General features: G+C 53.4%; 6 protein-coding genes across 6 annotated transcripts; 1 reads left to right on the forward strand and 5 right to left on the reverse strand.

Annotated features, from left to right (window-relative positions):
* Positions 1 to 417: 417 nt before the first annotated feature.
* Positions 418 to 1,715, reverse strand: TRV_06363 (sister chromatid cohesion protein Dcc1, putative; the record flags this gene model as incomplete). The annotated part of the gene is made up of 3 exons (XM_003019558.1): positions 418 to 584; positions 714 to 1,522; positions 1,615 to 1,715. Coding segments are annotated over 3 exons (1,077 nt in total), but the record flags the coding sequence as incomplete, so codon positions are not given.
* Positions 1,716 to 2,567: 852 nt separating this feature from the next.
* Positions 2,568 to 5,088, reverse strand: TRV_06364 (uncharacterized protein; the record flags this gene model as incomplete). Its single annotated transcript, XM_003019559.1, has 6 exons — positions 2,568 to 3,125; positions 3,188 to 3,513; positions 3,565 to 4,295; positions 4,340 to 4,461; positions 4,494 to 4,765; positions 4,815 to 5,088. The coding sequence occupies 6 exons, from the start codon at positions 5,086 to 5,088 to the stop codon at positions 2,568 to 2,570; spliced, it is 2,283 nt and encodes a 760-aa protein (XP_003019605.1).
* Positions 5,089 to 5,263: 175 nt separating this feature from the next.
* Positions 5,264 to 6,556, reverse strand: TRV_06365 (cofactor for methionyl- and glutamyl-tRNA synthetases, putative; the record flags this gene model as incomplete). Its single annotated transcript, XM_003019560.1, has 1 exon — positions 5,264 to 6,556. The coding sequence occupies one exon, from the start codon at positions 6,554 to 6,556 to the stop codon at positions 5,264 to 5,266; it is 1,293 nt and encodes a 430-aa protein (XP_003019606.1).
* A 579-nt stretch (positions 6,557 to 7,135) lies between these two features.
* TRV_06366 (extracellular aspartic endopeptidase, putative) lies at positions 7,136 to 8,557 on the reverse strand (the record flags this gene model as incomplete). Its single annotated transcript, XM_003019561.1, has 3 exons — positions 7,136 to 7,263; positions 7,325 to 8,097; positions 8,166 to 8,557. 3 exons carry the CDS (start codon positions 8,555 to 8,557, stop codon positions 7,136 to 7,138), a joined length of 1,293 nt encoding a protein of 430 aa, XP_003019607.1.
* Positions 8,558 to 9,952: 1,395 nt separating this feature from the next.
* Positions 9,953 to 10,978, reverse strand: TRV_06367 (uncharacterized protein; the record flags this gene model as incomplete). The annotated part of the gene is made up of 1 exon (XM_003019562.1): positions 9,953 to 10,978. The coding sequence occupies one exon, from the start codon at positions 10,976 to 10,978 to the stop codon at positions 9,953 to 9,955; it is 1,026 nt and encodes a 341-aa protein (XP_003019608.1).
* A 1,445-nt stretch (positions 10,979 to 12,423) lies between these two features.
* TRV_06368 (uncharacterized protein) lies at positions 12,424 to 15,565 on the forward strand (the record flags this gene model as incomplete). The annotated part of the gene is made up of 4 exons (XM_003019563.1): positions 12,424 to 12,589; positions 12,674 to 15,278; positions 15,342 to 15,432; positions 15,497 to 15,565. 4 exons carry the CDS (start codon positions 12,424 to 12,426, stop codon positions 15,563 to 15,565), a joined length of 2,931 nt encoding a protein of 976 aa, XP_003019609.1.
* Positions 15,566 to 15,691: the final 126 nt, after the last annotated feature.

Raw genomic sequence — 15,691 nt, forward strand, 5'->3', positions numbered from 1 at the left:
TTTTTTTTTTTTTTTTTTTTTTTATTTTTCTTTTCATTCGATTTTTCAATTTTTTTTTGTGGTGTTGATTTCCATTCAGTTTTTTTTAACGATGGCATTAGACAAGCGCAGAAAGCAGAGATGCGATGCTATAGAGGGAGGCTATTGAGAAAGCCGTTTCATTTTGTTATATGCTGGGAAGATGGATTGCTCAAATGGATCCCCATGTCAATCCGATCCAATTGCGCGTTTGTGTATTAATAACTATGATTTGGCTGGAAGCAGATAGTCGTCGACTCTGGCTGTCGATAGCAGGATTTCTTCAGCCAGGCAGCATTGATGTTAGCATTTCTAGCGTGTGCATATATAGCGTAGTACATATATGTGACATAACTAATGGCAAAGCGAGCTGTCAAAGAAGCGGGGTTACAAACGTACATCCAGATTGTCGATAGATGCATATGATCTGAATTGCTCGGGCAAGAGATCTTTCCAGTCGCTGGAGAAGGTATCCACGTTCAGGACAGCCTTGGGGGTCCCGTTAGACGACTCGAGGAGGAGCTCTGCCGTCCATTGGGCTGTTATATGCTGATCGAGATTTGCCCCTATAGCCACAAAGTTAGTTATCAGACTTCAAATCAGGGGGGGGCGGAGGGGGGAAAAGTAAATAAACAAAATCGTATATTAAATAATTAGCCGGGAGGGCGTTGTGTGTCGTGTCGTGTCGTACGTACACTTCAGGTCCCCATCAATGGGCGAATTATCCACCAGCCTACGCACAATGGCGTCGAACAGCGAGCGAGGAAACGGATACTCGTCGATAACGGTGTGTTCGGCCTCTTCTATGACGGCACTCCACAGGTCCTCGACCAGGAACTGTTTGCCGAGATCGATGCCATGGAGGGTTGCGCCCTCGATGATCTTCTCCCAGGCCATGAGCTTTGCCCTGGCCGAGGGACGATGACACCCGATCGCACCGGACTCTTTGTTCTTGTGGACGAATGCGCAGATGTGTTTCCAGGCGCGCTCGCACTCGGCGCGGGAGAAGGGTATGTCTGCGAAGACCTTGGAGCGCTCATGGACGATCTCCGAGGGGGAGAGGGGGTGGTCGTCCTCCTCGGTGCGCTCGTCCATGAGGATGTCGCTTTCGTCGTAGACGGCGAGGGCGGCCAGCAGGGGCCGGAGGGCTGTCTCGGAGGAGGCCATGGCCTGGACTTCGAGCGTCGACTTGCACTGTGCTACGGCCGTGATGCCTGGCGTCGTCGTCGTTGTCGTCGGAACTGTGGCAGCTGTGCCTGGCCCTTGTACCTGGGGCCTGATCAGGAAGACGGAATTGGAGGAGTTGACCTGGCGTAGCGAGAAGGTCTTTGCCGGCGTGCACAGGTTCACGAAGTCAGCTCCTGGCCGAGAGGACGCAGTCGTAGCCGTGGCCGTAGTCGTAGTAGTAGAAGTAGAAGACGCCGTAGTCGTAGAAGAAGAGGTTGTAGTCGTGGTGGTGGTGGTGGAGGCTGTCGATGTGGGCGCAGATGACTTCAGGCACAGCCTAGGAGGGTCAGCGTCAGCACCAGCAGCAGCCAAAGAAGAGACGGCATAGACGAGCCCAACGAGACGGACGAGCCGGAGCAGGATACGCACTGTGGAGGGTGGTCTGATTCGAGCAGGTCTAGCAGTTCGGGCGGCAGCTCGAGCAGGCGGACGGGCTGTAGGGGCTGCGTCTGCGTCAGGCGAAGGTCCATTACTCTGCGGCGGGCAGCAGGCAGCTCGCGACGGGGGCCCAGCGAGAGCGCAAAGACAGCTCCAGACCGCGGCGAGGGACGCTTGAGGTTCGATATGTTTGTTGTATTATTATTATCGTTGCTGGCGTCCTGGCGTCCTGGGGGGGGGGGGGGGGGCAGATCTGTGGCAGAGAGGCCGCGGATCCGGTGGCGCTGAGGAGCTCCGTTTTGGCGTCTGGCGGGGTCTTTTCTTCGTACGCTGCAAGGTCCAGAGTTAAGTATTATTCAGAGAAGACTAAGCATCTTATTATTAACGGGCGAGTAGTGGTGAGCTGATGGAGCTGGTGAGCTGATGAGCTGATGAGCTGGTGAAGCTGAATTGGTGGAGATTTGGTAGAAGTTGATATTTTGGTGGATTTTTGACGCTGAAAAAGACCTACAACGAGGATGACGGACAATAAAGTAGATATACATCAGAGAAAGAAAGGGAAAAAAGGAATCGACAAATTGATATAGAGCTTCGTCGGCTAGAGAGACAAGGAACAACACCAGGAACGCAGGAGGAAAGCGGGAGACCGTCTAGTAAGAGGCGTGAAGAAGAGGGCTCGACTCGCAGCGGTAGCATCACACTGCAGCATTTGATATATGTAATATAAGAAAGAGATGAAGAGAAAAAAAAGAAAGAAAATAAACCCAGAAGTACGTCTTTTTGGCGGAAAAGGGCTGCTTGGTGGTAGATGTTAGTCTGTGGCTGTTCAGGTAAAGGGTCAGGGTCAGGGGTAGGTCGAGAATAGGGGGTATGTCTATATCAACTTACAAGTCTATCATCAAGGTCTAGGAAGCATGAAAGAATAAGACGGGCTTCAGGGAGGATCATTCGGCCTTCTGCTCGCCTCTCGACGCTTCTCTGGCCTTGTCTCTGGGCTTCTGCTTCTGCTTGTCTGATGTCTTTTGGCCGTTGGACCGTTGAGCCTGGGTCTTGTCGTCCGGTTTGCCAGCTTCTTCTTTAGCCTCGTCCTTGACATCTTTCACGTCTTTCCTGACTTCATTCTTGACTTCATTATTGACCTCTTTCTTGCTGTCCGTCTTGTCCGTCTTGTCAGAGCCGTCGTTTGACTGCTTCGAGGCCTTGTCTTTCTCCTGCTGCTGCTGCTTCTTCTTCTCTTTCTCCTTCAGTTGCTGCTGGGTCTTGTCCTTTTGCATGATGTCGTGTACGGCGGCACTGTCCTTCTCAGACTCAACGCTGGAGTCCTTGAACTGCTCCTTGATCTTCTTCGCCTTTTCCTTCTTCTCCTTCTCTTCCGCCTCTCGCTGCTTGCGTTCTCGCTCCATCTCCTTCATGTGGCGCAGGTCGTCGACGCTGGGCTCGTACAGATGCCAGATCGTGTAGTGCGGCAGGCCGACGACGGAGAATTTCATGCGTTTCGACATCTAACCTCCAGTTAGTATGTGTATATATATATATAATTGATAAACCTGTAGAACATGCATACCTTTCCAAAGGCCTCTGTTTCGGCGTGCTTCTCAAAGGAAAAAGCAGGGAAATGGACTCCCGCCCGGAAGACCTTTGCCTTGGCCAGGATACTGACACCGCCGACTCCGTCGATCTCCATCTCCATGTCCGGGTCGCCAAAGGGGTCTCGCAGGTAGGCCAGATGGGGTCTCCAGGTAGCGTACTCGGCGTATCCCTCGACAATGACGGCGTCTTCATCCAATGTATCAGCTAGAGCCAGGGCGGTCTCGGACTCCTGCCACGAGTTCAGATCGTACGGCTGCTCTCCACCCAGCCAGTCTGGCAGCGGTCTCCAAACATCTACACCTAGTTAGTAAACTGCATTTCCCACTTTTCTTCAGAAAAAAGTAAACGTACTAGGGACGATGACGTCCTTGTTATGCCGCATGAGGTCCTCGAGGATGGTAAACGGTGCGGTTTCAACGTCAGCGTCTCGCCAGTAGACCCAGCTATGCGTCGGGCGCAGCGTGGCACTCAGCAGCCAATTCCTCGCCTGGGCCATGAGCTTCCGTCTCGAGGCCTGGGCCGCAAAGCCGTGTCTGCTCTCGACGTCCTGGTTGACCTTCTGGCCAAAGTCCTTCTCGATGACCGAGATCTCGCCGTACGGCTGCCGCGGGTCCGGGTCGTTCTGCAGCTCCTCCAGCAGCTTCGTCAGCAGGCCCGAGGTGTCGTCCTTCGAGTCCGAGACCAGGAAGGCCAGGTCGATGAGGTGGTGAGGGTAGGTGAAGTTGCGCAGATGCGAGAAGAACATGGGCAGGTGAGGCGCGGCGTCTCTTAGGGGGGTGCACAGCAGGACTCGCTCCTCGCGCTCCCACCCCCTGGGCGTCCCCTCGACGTTCGACAGGTCGTAGTAGCGGACGGTCTCGAGCTGGAAGTCGTCTGAGGCGGCGAAGAGGCCGAGCGAGGCTGCTCCCAGCACCGACGGGCGCCATGAAGGGAAGAGGAAGAGCAGCAGGCCGATCGAGAGCAGGCCGCCGACGACGAGACGCTGCAGCAGGGCCCGGCGGCGGCGAAGAGCAGGCTGAGAGCGAGGTTGGAATCTTTGCCAGTCAGCTATCTTCTTCATCTCTCCGTCTTCGTCTTCATCTCTTCATCTCTCCGTCTATTCAGTGATATGTTCGTGGTATCCTACCTATGGGGGGAGATGGAAAATGTACCGCTCTCCCGCTTGGGGGCAGCGGTATAGCCATTGGAAAAGGCCGAATGCCTGTTCATGTCGCCGCGAGCAGCATCAGCAGCGGCAGCGGCCTTGATCTAGAGACTCGAGCAGTCGAAGCAGAAGAGACAGCGGGAGAAGAGAAATAGAAGTAGAGAAGAGAAGCAGAGAAGAAGAAGAGAAGATGGTGAAAAAGGACAAGGGGCCAAAGGGGCGAAAAAGAGACGAAGATCGCAAAAGGAGTCAGCAAGCCGCAGCCCTCAGAAGTGCCAGCAGCGGCCAATACAAGGCGCTTTAACGTCCAATATTTGGCCAGACAAGCGAGTGAGACAGATAGACGGCGTCTTCGTCTCTTCTTCTGCTCGTCGGTCGGCTTTTTACTGGTTTTTTCGCTTTCTTCAGCTTGTTTCAGGGATCATCTTTCTTCCGCCTGCAGGTCTTGCTCAAGTACCGCCGATGTAGACAGATGTATAGACAGTTGTACGGAGTAGTCTATGGCCTATATCTACATGTGTTCCTACTGCTAGAGAGTGCCTCGTTGTACGGAGTGGCTTGTGGTAGATATAAGTTGATTCAGTATCTGCTGCTGCAGTGTTATGCTGGATATGAAGCAAAAAGACACCGTGGCCGGCGATCTTCATGCCTCTGCCAGGATGGAGATCAACAGAGAATACGAGTGGGAAAAAGGCAGACGGCGGGTAGCCGGTGGTACGTAGTGCTCCCATGAAAAGTCGTGTAAGATATTATAGCGGTGATGGTTGCTATCCTGATGCCGCAGTTGATATACGGAGTATAGGATACAAGATACCCCTGAATGGCTACCCCTGAGATACTTGGAGATACCGAAGAGTTTCTTTCTATTCCCTATCATGTATCATGTATCATGCTACAACTGAGTAACTACCTGACAGTAGCTCCAGCAAGGCTCTTGACGGTACAGACTCCACCAGACTTGACCATCAGCCTGCCCATGGCCGGCTTCGAGCCAGCAGCCTCGCTCACCTGAGGCACCGCCGCGCTCTCAAACACCACCTCCAGCCCGTCCGTCGTCGTGAAGCCTGGCTGGAAGGTCTCCCACATCTTCTTCTTCGGGTTCAGCTGCTTCTCTGGCTCCGCTTCGTCCCAGCCGTCAAAGTACACTCGCTCACCTGCCTCCGCGCCCTCGGGCGGGTTGACCAGCTCGACGGGGCCGGCATGCGAGTCGTCGTTGCGCGGTGAAGCTGCCAGCACCATGGCCGCAGACTTGATTCCTCGCATCGTCACCGGCTTCAGGTTGCAGACCGTCACCACTTTGCGGCCCTGCATCTCCTCCAGGGGAACCAGACCGTTTAGGCCAGAGCAGACGGTTCGGACAGTCAGTCCCGTTTCTTCGTCGAGCTGCGTGTTGTCGCTACCGGGAGCGTCTCCGCAGGCTATCGTCGAGACATAAAGCGAGTCTGCGTTGGGGTGGTTGATGGCTCGTAGAATATGGCCGACACGCAGGTCGATGACGCAGGGCGACATGGGTGCTGCCGGCGCGGGAGCGGGCTTCTGTCGAGGCTGCTTCTCCTTCTTTTCCTTCTTTGCCTTCTTCTCCCCTGCTGCTTCACCTCCAGCAGCGCCAGCTTCACCCTTATTAGTAGCAGCATCTTCCGGCTTCCCCTTTCCAACCACAACGGTAGCCTCAGCCTTCTTCTTAGCCTTCTTGTCGTCCTTGGGCACCACAATCACACTATCCAGGTCAATAGCAACCTTCTCCTCGGCCGGTATCTCCAGCCCAAACAGCTCTGCGTTCTGCACAAAGTCCACATGCCGCACAATATGATGGTACCCGTCCTCCCCCGTCCGCTGCTCAGCAGTCCACTTCTCCACCACGGGAGCCAGAGCAGCATACAGCGCCACGTCCAGCACAGACGGCTTCACGCCCAGCATTGTAGTCCGCATAGCCAGATGCGCGTTCAGCTTCTTCAGCTGCTCTCCCAGCCCCAGTTTCTCAGCATCTGCGCCCTCCTTCAGGCTGTCTGACAGTTTCCTGACCTCGCACAGCCATGACTCGATCTCTGCTCGCTCGGCGTCAGAGTACAGCACCGTGGGGAAGATGAGCGGCGTGAGGGTGTGCAGGTTGACCTCCGTGGCCTGCAGCGGGACGGCCTGCGGGTATGAGCGGTGCAGCAGCGAGAGCAGCGAGGCCGTCGGTGTCGATGCCGTCGCCATGCTGGCTGTCCTGTTCGCCTGGCTTCCTAGAATGCCTCTTGGACTGCTTCTCCTCGCTGCCGGTGCGGGCGAAGCTGCTCGGGTGACTGCTGTGACTGTTGCTGAGAGCGCTCGTCGCGGGGTTGAGGCCCGGAGAAGCGACGGGATCAGGCCTGGGGGCGGCAGCTTGACGGATGGCACTCTCAGACCGAGTGCACTACAGAGACAATCAGTCTTCGTCTCTTCTCCTCTTCTTCGTCTATTTTTCTTGTCTTTAATTCGCTTCGTCTGTTCAATTCGTTGTTTTTTTCGTCTTTTTTCGTCTTTTTTCGTCTTTTTTCCTGTTGATTTTTAGAAAACTTTTTGTGGTCGAGGGGTTGCTTAGTAAGCGGGAAGATACAGAGTAAGGGATAGACATTGATATAGAAGTAGAAGTAGATATTGATATTGATAGAAGTAGAATAGAAGTAGAATAGAAGTAGATGGGTTGATTAGAATTATGTACGGTCGTGACGCAGTCAATATGATACATGACTGAACTAGCTACAAGAAGAAAAAGAGTCCGTCTATCATCAAGGAGAAAAATGGGCAAGAATAACATCACGCATGCGGAGCGAGAGAGATGGAAGGACCTCGCTGGTCGAAGACGACGAACAGAGCCTTGAAGAAGACGTCTCCCAGAATCTGGATGCCGCCGGCGTTGTTGGACTGCAGGCCTCCATAGCATGCTACTCCCAGTTAGTAAGTAGACAACATACGTAAGACACAAAAGAAAAGGGGGGATCATACTTTCAACGCCGTCAGGACCAGGGCCGTAGCTCTGGAAGGTGAGCAGCGAGCTCGGGATAATAGCCATATGGTCTGTTCCCACTGCAAGAAAAAGAGAGGGCATGGGCGAGTTGCATGGATACACCCATCCAGCAAACCGAGTGGGATCGTACCGCGCCCCGGGAACCTGGGCATAGTACGCCTTGACAATCTTCTCGTCAAGGACAAGCAGCGTGGTACCCGTATCCAGGATCGCGGTGCCAGTCCCGTTCTGAATCGTCTGGATCTTATCCAGTTTTCCCACAGAGTACAAGCTGCACGGGATCTCCCAGAAGCCATTCTCGTTGATGACGGGCACCTTGATCAGATCGCCGTGATACTTGGACTTGTCGATGGCGCCGAACTCGTAGGAGCCCATCTTGCCGTGTCTGAGCTGGGCGGTGAACACAGGCTCGTCCAGGTCCTCGGCCAGGTTCTCGAAGAAGGTCTTCTGCTTGACGGGGCGGATGGTGTTGAGCTTGGTCATGGCCAGACCGACGAGGCCGTCGGACGTCTTGTCCTCTGCGAGTGAGGCTGCAACTTTGCTGGGCAGCCCAATAGCTTGATTGCGGACTGTGGCGCCGCCAATGTCCATCACATCCGAGTAGACCGGGCCCGAAGCGTGGGTTTTGTCGCCGTATTTGATGTCAAAGTTCTGGTCGACCAGCTTGGATGCTGTCTTGGACTTGGACGGATCATACAGGTGGTGGTCCTTCTTTGCCTCTTCATCGGTCATTTGCGTGTTCATCACCCATCTAGATTTGCTGTTTAGTGATATGTCGGATGTGATATTGATATGATGCATCAGAAAAGAAGCACTTACGTGTCTGACGAGCCAGTATCAAAGTTCATGATAAATGGCTGTCCTCCAATGGTCACTGGGGAGAGAAACTGGATATCATGGTCCGTAGGATTGTTCACGACCTCGCCCTTCTCATCTTGACTCTCGACGCCCTCCTTGCCGCTGCCTGCAGTAGCCTTCGAGTTGCCAGGGAGTTTGCTGATGGGCTGTGGATGGTAGCCCTCCATCTCATGCGTCGTTGGGATGCCATACTTGGCATATGCTCTCTGCAGGTCTGTTGGTCCATCGCGATAGTACTCTGTTTCTCCCCGTCGCGCAAGATGTACCTTGAAGCTGCTGGTCTTCTTTCGAGGTGTAGGCTTGCTGAGTGCGAGAGGCAGCAGGACAGCTACCAGGAGGGTTGATACATGCATCTTCATAGCTTTTTTTTGGTAGCAAAGGGAACTGGAAAAAAGAGACAGAGAGAGAGAAATGGCCAGAAAAAGAGAAGCAAAGAGAGATGCAGAAGTAAAGAAAAGGAAGAACTTTTTAACTGTCTGGCACAGTGAATAGAAGAAAACAAAAAGGTGTATGAATCAAAGAGGTCAACTATTGATGTCTATGAGGACAATAACAGAGAGATAGCCCGCTGCGGCCGGGCAACCACCAGGTGAAGGAAGTCCTAGGCCTGGCACCAGTCTATTCAAGATAGACGGAGGTATGTACTTTTTTTGATGGGCCGGCCAGAAAGAAGGACAAAAAGACAAAGATGGTAAATCCACTGCTCAGCAGTGATGCATTGATATAGAACAGAAACAAAAAAGGGAACAAGCGAGAGAAAGGAGAGAGTGAAAGAGAGAGAAAGCGAGGGAGAGGGTTAAAGACAGTCACAGACAGGCAGGAGATGTAACCAGAACCAGGTCCATCCCTGAGCGGCCATATCTGTATCTTTTATAAAACTCTCCGCAGAGAGGAAAAGAAAAGAAAAGAAAAGAACAAGCGCATAAACTCGACTGTGATCCAGGTGTCAAACAGCCTTAAGCTTAGTCTGCCCCTTTCCTGCCTTGGGAGCCCAGGCAGCAAAGAGGACAAGCTGCAGACAGAATGCAGATGCAGGCAAAAAGACGCAAGGGCAAAAAAAAAAAGCGCCCTTCTCCTGGTCCGAAAAGTCTGACTGACTGCCGAAGTCCCACAGGGCGGCATGCTGGCGAGAGTAAGGTGTCGGCTCTTCCGTCGCCCATTGGGTCTTGTGCGAGGCCTGGGGCGCCAGAGCCAGGTCGCAAGCGAGAGGTATGAAACGCTGAGGAGTGGATGAGAGACAGCCAACACCGCAGGAAGTCAATCAAAGAGGAAAGAGAAAGACGAACAGCCGCCGGCCAAGGGCGAGAGGTGAAACCAGCCCAGGAGGCGAGTGTCGATAGGCCTGGAACTTGGCGCGGAGAAGGGCGCTGATTCGGCAGATGGAAATCAGTGAAACGCACCCTTGATTGGGAGAGGAGGATGTTTCTTTTTTTATCAGCCAGCTAGTCGACTAGTCAAGACTAGTGAATTGCTTGGTTGCGGTTTATGTTGTGTGAGTCTGTTGACTCTGGTAGTCTGCAGCGGGAGATGTTCAATGGCTGCGGTGGACGGGAGATATTCGTTCGACCCCTTGCAGCCCTGGCTTGTCCGGCGGCTAGACGTAGATATAAATAGTCGAGCAGTCGAGAATCGTGGTCGATAAGACGGACGGTAAGAGTAGTAATAAAAAAAGCTGCTGAAGAATCCGTGTGCAGGGCTGACAGGGCCTTGGATACGTGATTATGGGTTTGGTGATTGGGGAGGGTTACTCAGAGCACATCTTGGTCGCCCAGGAGCCTGCCAACCTGTCTGACAACCGACTTCAAGGCCAGCGTCGCGGGGCTGTCCGGAAAGCTGTCAATGAAGCTCTCACCAAAGTCGCAGGCCATGCCTACTCGCGGGTCGAGCGGTATCGAGCCCAGGAACTCGATGTCCAGGTCTGCCGCCAGCTGTCTGCCTCCGCCGGTGGTCGCCTTGAAGATGTCAGACTGGTGCTTGCAGCTTGGACAGACGAAGCCTGACATGTTCTCTACCAATCCGAGGATGCGTATACCAGCCTTGCGACAAAAGTCGACTTCCTTGCGCACATCAAGCAGTGACACCTCCTGCGGCGTGGTGACCAACACTGCTCCGTCAACCCCAGACTCCTTCAGCAGCGAATTAACAGAAAGGTGCTCGTCCGAGGTTCCCGGCGGGGTGTCGACAATCAGATAGTCCATCTCCCCCCATTCGACGTCCTTGAGGAACTGCTTGATGAGTCCGTTCTTCTTGGGACCGCGCCAGATGACGGCGTCGTCGCGGTTGGGCAGCATGGACTGGATGCTCATGACGGCCAAGTTGTCCGACACCCAGACCGGGTTCCAGCCGTCAGCGCTGACGTGGATTGTCTCTGCCTCGACATCCATCATCTTGGGGATGGAGGGCCCGCAGATGTCGGCGTCCATGATGCCCACAGTCGACTGCGGGTTCGAGGCGAATGCGTGTGCCAGCAGGGTCGAAAAGGTCGACTTGCCCACTCCTCCCTTGCCCGAGAGCACGAGGATCTTGTGTCTAATCGACGCCAGGCGTGCAGTGATGAGCGGGATGTCCGGGTCGGGCCCCTTGGGGGCGGAAGCACATATCGCCTGGTTCGGACACCCTGCGCAGGCGTCTCCCTTTCCGGCCTGTGACGACGTTGGTCCCGGGCAGTGTTCTATCCAGTTAGTCACCTTCTCCTTGCCTATATAACTATGCAAGAGTGTCCAGATGATCAGCCTACCTGGCTCCGGCGCAACAAGATCTGGGGCCTCCGCCATCTTTTCTTTCCCGCCCTCTTTTCTTCCTGTTCCCCGAGTTCCCTCACTTAATCCCCCGTCGTCTGCTTGGCTTCTTCCTTATCCCGCGTAATACCAAGTCAGAGCTGCTGCTGCTGTCCGACTTTTTCAACGTCCTTGTCTGTCTCTCTGTGTCTCTTGTCTGTCTGTCTTTTAAGCTGATAAAAAAAAGCATCTGAAAGATTGATAATCAAAATCCCTTATCGTGTATGGTAACGTATTGTAAGATCTTCCGTAGCATGTGATTATCCACGCCGCTTTCTGCCTGTAACTTTGGTATTAGCCGTTACCCCCACTATACTCCGTACATCAACAAACGACATCCGCCGCCGCAGCAAAAGACGAGCAAAAGACGAGCGAGAAGACAGCGAAAAGTGACGAAAACAAGAGACAGCGGGGGAAAGAAAAGCTGCTGGGCGTGCAGAGGGAGACCGTGTAGATGGCATACGTGAGATTAAACTCGCCCGATCGTCTCTGGGGTCGATCCCGGCGGGCTACCAAGTATCCCTTTGTACCGAGTACTTCCTTACTTCTACCTCCCGCGGCCGCTGGCTATTCAGCATTATCCCGCTTCCTGGCCGTCGTCAAAAAGCGAAGAGGAGAGGAGACAGACAGAATCCCTCTGAGCGGCCCGCGATCACCGCATCAACCGCAACAACCGCATCTTTTCAAGGGCCGTCGAAAGTCAAAGAACCCGCCCTGCGCAGACGATCAGAGGCCACCCTCGCCCGCCGTCGCTGGTGGAGGAGGTGTCTCTACCTCTTCCGTTACCTGTTTTGACGTCCCTGATCTCGTATTCATGCATGCACATGTAGGCCGGGATGCTTCTCATGCACCCAGTAGGCCTCATCCCGACGTTGATGTTGATATTATGTCGCGGGCTCCGCAGCTGTTTAGTTCGTAGTTAGTCGAAAGCGCAGCAAAAAAGACGCCGCCGGACGTTGACATCATCGAGCAGGGCGACGGGAAAAGCAAAAGCAAAACCCACAAGAGGAGAAAAAGGCCGCTCCATCCAACCCTGACGTCGCTGCAGCCATTATTATGCTATTTAATATTTAAGAGACAAGACTAGCTTCTGGTAGTTGATATAGCCCCGGGTTGCGCCTCTTCGTCGTCTCGCTTCTTTTTTCCGAGGGACTTTTTAGGCCAAGAAGTCGTTTTTGCTGCAGGTCTCGCGTGCCTCTCTTGGGGAGATTTTTCTATAAACTCCCGCCATTAACTATCGCCGCATCACAGACGAGCCCACCAGTGCATCAGGCCTGCCAATTCAACTTGGCCAGCATCGTATTGGACGATTCAACTCTGCGGCAGTCGGGACAGTTGGCTGGTTGGAAGACTACGCCGTCGTTCGAGGCCATTGTTGATAATACCTGCGACTACAACAACAACTACAACAACAGCAGCAAGACGGAGTGACGACCGCCACCATGGCAAGACTATCCGGAGTCGAGCGGCCGGACGACAGTGGACTGCGCGAGAGAAAGGCCAGGGCGGTAGAAGAGCCCGTCAAGCAGCCTGTTGAGAGCGCGGATGGCGCTGCTGCTGCTGCTCAGGCAAAGAAGAAGACCATCGGCAGGACGCCAGACGGCACTGGTAGGTCGCCAACCGGCATATCTCCCTACGTTATTATACAATTACACCCGATATTATCTCTGAATACAGGCTGACAGACGGCAGCATTCACCGTTCCACATACTCGGGACATGGTCTCGCAGTTGTTGTCGCCCTCGGAGCCCAAGAACCTGTCAGACATCCTGGTGCTGTCCATCATCGGCCTGCACATCGTCCTGCTCTACCTGCTGCCATCCTTCCTGCGCATCCCCATATTTGCCGTGCTCTTCCTCTCATGGCGCGCTGCGTACAATATCGGCATCGGATGGCTTCTCCACATGCAGTCAAACCACTCTACGATGGTGCTCTGGGCCCGTCAGACAAAGATATTCGTCAACCCGGCCACCGGAGACAACCCGCACCCACAGCTATACAGCTTCATCAAACGCGAGCTGGAGACCAAGATACCCGAAGACTACTCCTTTGAGGATGCGCCGATAGAGTACAATACCTGGCTGGTCTTCAGACGGGTTGTCGACCTTATTCTCATGTGTGATTTTACTTCCTACTGCCTCTTTGCGATTGCATGTGGCTCCCGGCCTGCAGAGGAGAACTTTTTGGTCCTCATTCTTCGCTGGGTTGTTGGATTGGGCCTTGTTCTGTTCAATCTCTGGGTCAAACTCGATGCGCATCGTGTCGTCAAGGATTTCGCCTGGTACTGGGGTGATTTCTTCTATCTTGTTGACCAGGAGTTGACCTTTGACGGCGTCTTCGAAATGGCCCCCCATCCCATGTATTCTGTTGGTTACGCTGGTTACTACGGAATCTCCCTCATGGCTGCCAGCTACAAGGTGCTCTTCATCTCAATTCTCGCCCACGCAGCCCAGTTTGCCTTCCTTGTCCTGGTAGAGAACCCGCATATTGAAAAAACCTACAACGCACCTCCACCAAGAAAGAGAACCATTGAATCTCATGCTGGACTTGCCGGGGAGGAGAAATCCAGCCGCAGACCATCTGATAGCAGCGAAATGGTTCCCCCTCCGTCTCCTGTTGCTCTACCTTCTTCAACCCATAATCTCGTTGGTGTGAAGAACCTCGATCTCCACCGCATCACTGATTCCTCCATCATCCTGATCCAGGTTCTCTTCTTTGCTCTTACCATGCTTACCCCATCCACACCCATATACCAGTTCTTTTTCGTCTTAAACGCTGCCATCTGGCGACTCTGGTACTCCGTTGGCATCGGCTACATCCTCAACTGCCAATCCCACCGCCGAGAATGGACCAGACACTTCGTCAAATTTGGAGAAACCAAGGAAGAAGCTTGGAATCAGTGGAAAGGAACATACCATCTTAGCATGACCCTCTGCTACGCCAGTTTCATCGCCGCCGCCTGGAAAATGTATACTCTCCCGGAAAACTGGGGATACGGTCTTGCCATTCTCAAACACGTCCTTGGTGCCGGCTTGATTGCACTCCAGATATGGACCTCCGTCAGCATCTACGATTCCCTGGGCGAGTTTGGCTGGTTCTTCGGTGACTTCTTCTTCGACGAGGCACCCAAGTTGACATACAGTGGTATCTACCGCTTCCTCAACAACCCGGAACGTGTCCTTGGTCTCGCGGGTGTCTGGGGCGCTGCACTCATCACCAGCAGTCGGGCCATGATCTTCCTCGCCCTGCTCAGCCATACCCTCGGAATCGCATTCATCCAACTCGTCGAACGTCCACACATGCAGAAACTATACGGCCGTGGACTCCGACAGGACGCCGGCTTGGTACGCAGCATCAAACGCTCGCTTCCTCCCTCGTTCAAACAATTGCACGGCAGCGTCGATCGGATCCTGGACGAATCAATCGAGTTCATCGAGGAAGTCCTCGACACCGCACGACCAAAGCTGGCTGCCGGCGTCACCACCTTCGTCAAGGATACCAGCGAGCTATTCCACAAGTACCCTGCTCGCATCACCATCACCCGTATCGAACCTGATCTTGCCGGCTACGACATGAACGACTACTCCATCAACGTCGACACATCCGACTGCATCACCATCCGGGACGGCGCGGAAGACAAATCCGAAGTGCTCGTCTTCGAATACGGTTCCCCGATCAAAGTTAACTGGACTGCACCATTGAACCATAGCAAGAGGGACTGGGTAGGCCTGTACATGATTGGCCAAAACCCGTCTCGTGAAGTCACCAATGTTTCCTCCTGGGGTCGATGGGTAGCTACTAACCATGGCTCCTTTGACTCCGTACTTAGCGAAAAGGGCCTAATAGCAAGTGATGTCGTCGTTTCAAAACCCGGCACATCCAACACCAGCAAGAAACCATCCGTTAAGTCAGGGTCGGGTAAAAAGTCCTCCACCTCCACCTCCTCGCACGAAGTAGCTTCTGGCCAAATGGTTTTCTCTGGCGACAAGCTATGGTGGACCCAAGGCGTATTTGAGTTCCGATACCACCATAACGGCAAGCATAATGTCATGGCTACTTCACGACCATTCGAGATCCGTATACCCAAGTTTGACGACGGACAGATTCCATCCCACGTTTCTAGCAATGGTAACGGTTTCATGACCACAGCAATCGAACAGGCCCTTCTACCCATTGTGCAGAACTGCTTTGATAGAGATCCGGAGATCTCGCCGCAGACTGCCGAGGAGCCTTTCGGATGTGAGACCGAAGGTGATCTCAAGTATGCTAAGAGGGTTGTGTATGCTGTTCATCAGATGTATGTCCCAGTCAACTTTCTTCCCACTAATTCCTCATTGCAATTGCTAACTTGACATGCCAGGTTTGGAATTGAATTCGCTACTGAAGTCGTTCGCGCCGACGGCAATGTGCAGAACCTCGCATGGAGGATATGCAATGCAAAGAAAGTATTGGTATGTTATCAACCCGACTTTTCCCTCGTACCTGTCGAATAGTACCAGCTAATGATGTCTATAGGCACCCTACAGCATGAGAAAATCAAACGGCGCCAGCACACCAACTGGTGAATCCGAAGAAATGAAATAGACACCCCAGCAAAAAAGATACAGTATACCAAGTTCCTTATCCCTCTCTGGAATTATATATTCTTATTCCTCATTACCCGGGTTGTTGTTGTCCGTGTCTATGACTTTATTGTTTGTCTAGGCCAAA

Source organism: Trichophyton verrucosum (assembly GCF_000151505.1).
Source record: "Trichophyton verrucosum HKI 0517 chromosome Unknown contig00696_1.f1.exp, whole genome shotgun sequence".
Classification (NCBI taxonomy): Eukaryota; Fungi; Ascomycota; class Eurotiomycetes; order Onygenales; family Arthrodermataceae; genus Trichophyton; species Trichophyton verrucosum.